The 7,571-nt window shown below is 58.8% G+C and overlaps 1 protein-coding gene across 1 annotated transcript in view; it reads left to right on the top strand.

Annotated features, from left to right (window-relative positions):
• Positions 1 to 6: 6 nt before the first annotated feature.
• FRMD8 (FERM domain containing 8) overlaps positions 7 to 7,571 on the top strand; it is a 22,901-nt gene continuing 15,336 nt past the window's right edge. Inside the window, exons 1-6 of the mRNA XM_008583340.1 lie at positions 7 to 26; positions 310 to 394; positions 1,910 to 2,077; positions 4,387 to 4,488; positions 4,860 to 4,918; positions 5,042 to 5,208. Coding sequence (XP_008581562.1) covers positions 310 to 394; positions 1,910 to 2,077; positions 4,387 to 4,488; positions 4,860 to 4,918; positions 5,042 to 5,208 — 581 coding nt within the window. The 5' untranslated portion in view covers positions 7 to 26. The remainder of the gene's footprint in view (positions 27 to 309; positions 395 to 1,909; positions 2,078 to 4,386; positions 4,489 to 4,859; positions 4,919 to 5,041; positions 5,209 to 7,571) is intronic.

Genomic DNA, 7,571 nt, shown 5'->3' with positions numbered 1-7,571 from the left:
AGCTGCGGGCTGTGCGTCCCTGCGAGGTGAGAGCTCGGCGACCCCCTGCCCCGGCCCCCGCCCCGCCCGGGATGGGGGCGCGCTGAGCCCTACCTGGGCATCCCGGCGAGCGCAGCTTCGAGCCCCGCTCCTGACTGTCACGGCTCTGACCCCTCCCACCAGCCCAGACCTCACCTCGGCCGAGGGACACCCCTCTCCTTCCAGTCTGCACACTTGGTCCCTCCAGCCAGCATTGTTTAGCCTCGTAGACCCAACTTGGGACCCCCTCTTCGGACCCCCCGTAACTACGGCTTCTCTTTCCCTTTGCAGATGGACGGGACAGAAGGTAATGCCGGGCAGCCCGGCCCCGCTGAGCGGTCCCACCGAAGCAGCGTGTCCTCCGTGGGAGCCCGAGGTGGGTCCCTGCCTCCATCTCTTCCCCTTCATACCCTCCTGGGACCCCAGCTCTGGGGCAGTGGCTCCGACTTATCGTCTTTTTCATTAAAGATAATCTTACGTATTCATTAAGAAATAAGGTATGTTGAGATGTGGAAAAGTCACAGAAGTCAGAAGACTTGGGCTCTGTCACTAGGTTAGAGGCCAACTCGGTACCCTTCTTATATCTCACTCTCCTCGTTTGTAAAAACAAAACAAAACAAAAGCACGTCTCACATAGCTGTAAAATTCAAATAAGATCACATGAATGAATGAAAAGTGACACTTTGTTTCATTTCTTTCTCACAAACAGCCATTTGAAAACAGGGATCATTATCTTCGCTTTATAGGGAGGAAACCGGGCCCCAGACAGGTTAAGGCACAGGCTCCTGGGGCCCTCCAGGTGATCAGGTGTTTGAGCATTCAGTGCCTCAGTTTTCCCTATCTGAAAAATGGACCTGAATCTCACCATCCTGGAGATGATTTTGTCGTCTCTCAAAGTAGCTGTTGGAGCAGCTAGGGATCCAAAAAGCAGCTGCACTTGTGTTAATGATAAACTGTGCCTTCCCTTCCACAGGCTTCTCATTTGGTTCACAGCCACTCTTTGAGGAAGGGGTATTAGCTCTGCTTCTACAGATGAGGCAGCTGGCACTCAGACTGACTTGCTGAAGTCAGCCAGCTAGCCAGAGACCAGGCAAGGTTTGGAACCGAGTGTGCCAGCCTCAAGCTCAGTGTTCCTTCACTGTGCCAGTGGTTCCAGGGATGGGGTTTTGAATCTGGCTGCTCTTCCAAGGGTCTCCCTTTGGCTCTGGGCTCCAAATGGGAATCCCACAGGTTGTCGCAAGGGAATGCTTAGCTATTGGGGTTGTACTCTCCCTAGCCTGCTTAAGGCAGTCATGAAAGGCCACAGTATTGACTCCTGAGGCTTGAAGAGTCCTAAGGAAGCATAGACCTGGAACTTGCTTGAACCTGGGGTGGCCTTAGGTATCTTCCGTTCCCATCTTAGCCTGGGCCAGAGAGAGACAGAGACTTGGCTGAGGATAATGGTGGGGCAGGAGCTCTTCTCCTCTCAGCCTGAGAGATTAGCTGCCGTAACCTGTCTCTGCCTTCATTCTCCACCCGTGGAATGTTCTTATTCAGGGCAGAAGCACAGCAGAGTCTTTGGGGCTTCCAGGGGAGTTAGGGGGCTGCAATGGCCAGCCCTAATTTGGACCTTATGGGGTTGGGGTGGGACTAGTCCTTGGGCTGGAGTTGCTGGGTTTCTGGGTGGTTCGAGGGTCTCAGGAAGTCCTAATTGATAGCACTCTTAACAGGATCTTTCAGGGAGACTGGGGCTCTACCTCTAGAGTGGACTTAGCCTCAGGACTGTGGCCTTGGTTTCCCCAAGGGCTATAGGCTAGGGGCTCCAGCCTCAGTGGGCGGTGAAGAGTCCCCAGTTGGCCTGGCTATGCCTGGGTAGTGGGCCTCGGCTGACACTGCCCAGCCTCTGTCACAGCAGCTGATGTGTTGGTGTACCTGGCGGACGACTCAGTGGTGCCCCTGGCTGTGGAGAACCTGGCCTCTCTCGGTGCTCACGAGCTGCACCGTGCAGTCCGTGAGGTCCTGCAGCTCCCGGACATTGCCCTGGATGTCTTCGCGCTTTGGCTCGTCTCCCCTCTGTTGGGTAAGGGTTGGCAGTAAGAAGCCCGGGCGGGAGGGTTGGAAGGGCACTGGCCAGTGCAGGAGCGAGGGGGTCAGTGTTGGAATCTCTGGCCACTACACCTGAGGGGGAAGTGGGACTTGGGTGTGTCCTGGAGCAATGGTACCTGGGCCTGGGGCATCAGGAGGAACAGGACTGTGAGAGAGGGAGGGAAGGGTCTGTGGTCACTGAGCACAAGGTCGTCCCACAACCTGGGCCCCACGTAATTTCACCTCATTCTCATGGCTCAGGCCTGTCATGCAGATGAGGACATTAAGGATTGGAGCGGTGAGGCCAGTGAGTGGCAGGACCAAGATAGAACCGAAGCCTGGGTGGCCTCACAGCGGGCCTCCTTGAACTGTATTCTGTTCCATGGGGGCAGGGAGAAGGGTGGGACACAGCCTAGGAAACGGCCACCTCTGTGAGGCTTTTGCCGAGGGTGGGGAGGGTAGGAAGAGCAGGGACACAACTTCTCCGCAAGGGAGCCTCTAGCCCTGCCTGGTTTCTGTCCCTGTGACCACCCACATCCTGCCCTTTCAGGCTGAGATCACAAGGTGGAGTGGGGGTGGGCGTGGCTCTCCAGATCCTCAGGCGGGGGGATCCCTGGGTGAGTAGGGTCTCTGAGTCTGCTGGCTTGAGCAGAAAGGGGGCCAAGGGAGAGGATGCCCCATGTCATCATTTGGGGAAGTAAATTAGTGCCAGGGCCAGGCATGTTTTCTGAGCTTAAATATTCCCTTTGTTGTAGAGGAACAGGGGCAAGAAGGGGGTGACCGGTCCCATTGAGAGTGAGCAGTATAGCCTGAGTCAGGCCCAAGGGGTCCCTAGTGGTTCCCGCCTCTCCTGAGGCCACTGGGGTGTGCACCTCTATCTGGAGGGAGGCTCCCCATCAGCTTGGGGGGAGAGAGGGAGCCGCCGGCATCCCCCCCGCCAGCCGGAGCTTCCTGCCCAGCTGCTGCTCCGAGTCTCTCGCCCACCCACTTCCTGCTGGCCCGTGTCCTCTGCCTCCCCACACCCAGCCCAGCTGCCTTTCCTTCACCCTCTAGGCTGTTGGTCAGGACCGTGGACCCCTCGGCTTGTATGTTTGGAAAAGTGGGGGGGGGGGCGTTCCATGTGGGTCAGCCCTTGCCCTGCCCCAGGAGGCTCCCAGTGCCGGGTATGGACAGCCTGTGTCCTCCTCCCCCCACTTCCTCCTCCGTCCACCCCCTCCCCCTCCTCACCACATTCCTGACCCCCCACGGTCAGAACTTGAACGGGCTGCCTGTGTGGTGCCACGCTGTCCAAGAGGAGGTGGCCAGAGGCCCCTGCACAAAGTCAGCACCCACTTTGTTCCCAGGCCAGTTTCAGGAAGCTGAAAGGCCACTTAAGCTTTGACCCGAAGTTCCCCGACTGGGTGAAACAGTGACAGAGGCCCCAGAGCCATGAGCCCGGCAGGGTAGGGAGGGGGTACCATTGGCTGGAGCCACCCTCATGCCAAATGTTTTGGCAGGGCTTGGCCTTTTCAGTGCCATTGTCACTGCATAGAACATGGCTGCAGGGACTGTCAGTCTCATTTGGGTGACAACCTCCAGACAGGAAAGCCCCATCTGGAAGTCTGTGGGACTACAGGGTCAGCATAGTCCTGTTCTGATGATGGAGTCCTCTGAGCTGTGGGGTCAAGGTTAAGGCTGGCCAGGGCTGGGCTGTAAGCAGGAGGAAGGGCATCCTTGTCCCCTGGGTCTATGCCCCCACAGTGTGTCCAGCAGATCCCAGCTAGTCAGTTACCTTGTTCACTCCACAGGGATAAGTCGGGCCACATTCTCCATGCTGGGGACGAGTGGTGTCCCTGCCCTCAGGGAACTTACAGTGGAACATCAGAGTTTAAAGTGTAGGGAAGGGACGTTTGGAAGCAGAGCTCTGTTCCTGGTTTAGCCACTAACTCTTTGTGGCCTTGGGCAGTCACTGTCCCTTTGTGGGTATCAGTTTCTCACCTACAAAGTGGATGATCTTCAGGCCCTCCCAGCCCTGATGTCCTGGAAGTCTCCAGATGGAGCGAGCACAAGATCCCTCTCTTGCTTGCTGTGTGACTTAGGACCAAAAACTTAATCTCTCTGAGTCTATTTTTACTATGGGTGGAAAAGGGAACAGGCTTATTGCAGGGTATGTGCACATAAATTACTTGAAATTGTTCTGCGCGGTTACTGTGGCCTGTGACTGTCATCATTATTGCTGTTGTTAGTGGGCAGTGTGACGGGGTTGGGGGGCAGCCGTCAGACTGGTCAGATGCTGCGTGGGCCATTTCCCCTCTCATTCCACAGAGGTACAGCTGAAGCCCAAGCATCAGCCCTACAAGCTGGGCCGCCAGTGGCCGGAGCTGCTGCTGCGCTTCACTGATGCCCCAGATGACGACGTGGCCATGGGTCAGTGCTGCTGCCCGCCTGTCCCCACCTCAGGGGCCCACCTGAGTCTGGAGCATTGGCTCCCAGCCTAGCCAGGCCGCTGCTGTCAGGTGGAGCTGCCCTCACTGAGGGGCAGGACCTGCATCTCCCCCAGGCTCTGTCAGCCATTTTTGGCAGGGGAGGAAGGGGTCCCTAAGGCCAGCCAGGAGAGGTGTGGGCTGGGAAGAGCATGAGCCCCTTGAGATGAGGTGTGCACCCTGCTTTCTGGGTGGCCCTCGGGTTTCTCAGTCATGGTGGGTGAGGTTGGGAGCTGGAACCTGGGCCCGTCAAGGGAGAGGGTAGGGCTGGGCCAAGGGGGGTGGCCAGGCAGTGACCCCAGCCTCTCTCCCCAGATGAGCCTTCCCTGCAGTTCCGAAGGAACGTGTTCTTCCCAAAGCGGCGGGAGCTCCAGGTAAGCGGGAGCCCAGGCTGCACTGCCCAGGGCCAGAGCCCTGTGCCCAGCCGCCCCTGTCCCTGGCTCCCCATGCCTTGCCCCCGCCAGCTGAGCAGCCTTTCCCTGCACACTGGCCCACAGATCCATGACGAGGAGGTGCTGCGGCTGCTCTACGAGGAGGCCAAGGGCAACGTGCTGGCCGCACGGTACCCGTGCGATGTGGAGGATTGCGAGGCACTGGGAGCCCTGGTGTGCCGCGTGCAGCTTGGGCCCTACCAGCCCAGCCAGCCTGTGGCCCACACCCTCAGGTGAGGGGCAGTGTGACAGGAGGCAGGGGCACCAGGTGGGCTTGGGTGAGTCACTCCACCTTTTGGAGCCTACTTTTCCTCATCCACGCCGGGCAGTCAGAGACTTGGGCGAAGTGACTCTGTAGAGGAGCCCACAGCCAGGGGAGCCCCAGATGTGTGGGAGGGTGGGGCCCAGCCTCCAGCCGAGGGCAGGAGGGAGCTGGGCTTGTTCTTGTGGACACAGCCAGGAACCAAACAAACGCTGACCCCTGCCCCCCTCCAGTTACCAGTAACAGTCCCCAGCTTTCCAAATGCCTGGGATGGAGCCTGTTCCCAGACTCTCAGCACGTCAGCTCCCCGCTTCCCACCCCTCTCTCGGGAAGCCGGGAACTAGCGGGCCTGGGAGCAGTGAGGGTCAAGTCTGCCCTGACAGCCAGTCAGGCTGGTCTCTGACTTCCATGGAGGACGATCCTGAGGTCTAGAAAGAATTCCACTGAAGATAAGCTTGCAGCCCAGCCTCTTCCTAGCCAGGGTTCCTCCCCACTCCGACCCTGCGTGTGGGTGAGCCAGGGAGAGAGGTGTGCAGACAGGGGCCCTGCACTGGGGGACCTACAGCTGGAGCCTGACCGGGACCACCCTGGCTCAGAGTCCAGCCTGAGGGCTCCCAGCTGAGCTGGCTCCAGGCTGGCGGCCGTGGGGTCCTGGCCCTCATGATAGTCATGTCAGAAAGTGACAACAGGGCCAGCCCGGTGGCGCACGAACCAAACAAACGCTGACCCCTGCCCCCCTCCAGTTACCAGTAACAGTCCCCAGCTTTCCAAATGCCTGGGATGGAGCCTGTTCCCAGACTCTCAGCACGTCAGCTCCCCGCTTCCCACCCCTCTCTCGGGAAGCCGGGAACTAGCGGGCCTGGGAGCAGTGAGGGTCAAGTCTGCCCTGACAGCCAGTCAGGCTGGTCTCTGACTTCCATGGAGGACGATCCTGAGGTCTAGAAAGAATTCCACTGAAGATAAGCTTGCAGCCCAGCCTCTTCCTAGCCAGGGTTCCTCCCCACTCCGACCCTGCGTGTGGGTGAGCCAGGGAGAGAGGTGTGCAGACAGGGGCCCTGCACTGGGGGACCTACAGCTGGAGCCTGACCGGGACCACCCTGGCTCAGAGTCCAGCCTGAGGGCTCCCAGCTGAGCTGGCTCCAGGCTGGCGGCCGTGGGGTCCTGGCCCTCATGATAGTCATGTCAGAAAGTGACAACAGGGCCGGCCCGGTGGCGCACTGCAGACCGGTTCCCGCTCACTGGCTGAGCGAGGGGCGGGCGCAGCACCGAGGGTTGCGATCCCGTTGCCGGTCCCGGTCCGGTGCGGGCGCAACACTGAGGGTTGCGGTCCATTGCCGGACACGAAAAAAGACAAAAAAAAAAGGAAAAAAGTGACAACAAACTGAGCTCGAACTGTTTGGAAGCAAGGGGTCTTTGTTAGATTGTGTAGCAGATGAGGCCGGGCCAATTGTGGTGCCTCAGCCGAGCTCAGTGCAGGGGCTCTGGTGGGGTCCCACCCCTGTCCTTGCTCTTGCCCAGCCTCGCAATCCTCTGGACCACCTCGCGCTCAGGCAAGCTCTTGTGGCCCGGAGGCCACAGCTGTTGTGTTGGGAAGGAAAGCCTCTCTTCCCTTACATGGCCAGACCCTCAGATTCACTCTGATGACCAATGGCTCGGTCCCAAGTCTACCCAATGGAAACGCTGGCCAGGCCAGTGACTAGCTGCAGCCTGGGTCCTCCCTTGTGTCCCACCGTGAGCCTGCACAGATGCCGTGGACTGAGAATGGGGAAGGCTGGGTTCCCACGTGACAATGGGGAGCTGTTGGTGGAAGCAGGGATGTGTGGGGAAAAGTAGACAGCCCCCTGGAGCCCCCTCCCCATGCCCTTCGTGGTTGGGCCTCAGGGCAGCACAAGTTCCTCGCCTTGGCCCTTCCCCTGAACCAGCTGTCCCCTCCCCGTGGCCTGGGTGTGTTTGGTGTTCCGGAAGCCCCAGCAGGGCCCTCTTCCCTGTTGAGTGAAAAGAAAACCACCCCGAGATTTGTTCAGCTCTAACCTCATGCCGGGCACATGCCAGCACCCTTCTGTGCAAGTAAGGATTAGTGTCCTTGGTTTTTTTTTGTTGTTTTTTTTTAAAGATGACCAGTAGGGCCGGCCCGTGGCTCACTCGGGAGAGTGTGGTGCTGATAACACCAAGGCCCCGGGTTCGGATCCCATGTAGGGATGGCTGGTTCGCTCACTGGCTGAGCGTGGTGCTGACAACACCAAGTCAAGGGTTGAGATCCCTTTACCGGTCATCTTTATCAGCACCACCACACTCTCCCGTTTTTTTTTTTTTTTTTTTTTTAAAAGATGACCG

This window comes from Galeopterus variegatus, unplaced genomic scaffold (genome assembly GCF_000696425.1).
Source record: "Galeopterus variegatus unplaced genomic scaffold, G_variegatus-3.0.2 Scaffold2889, whole genome shotgun sequence".
Classification (NCBI taxonomy): Eukaryota; Metazoa; Chordata; class Mammalia; order Dermoptera; family Cynocephalidae; genus Galeopterus; species Galeopterus variegatus.
The sequence above is the reverse complement of the archived record's forward strand: the minus strand, read 5'-3'. Positions and strand labels throughout refer to the sequence as shown.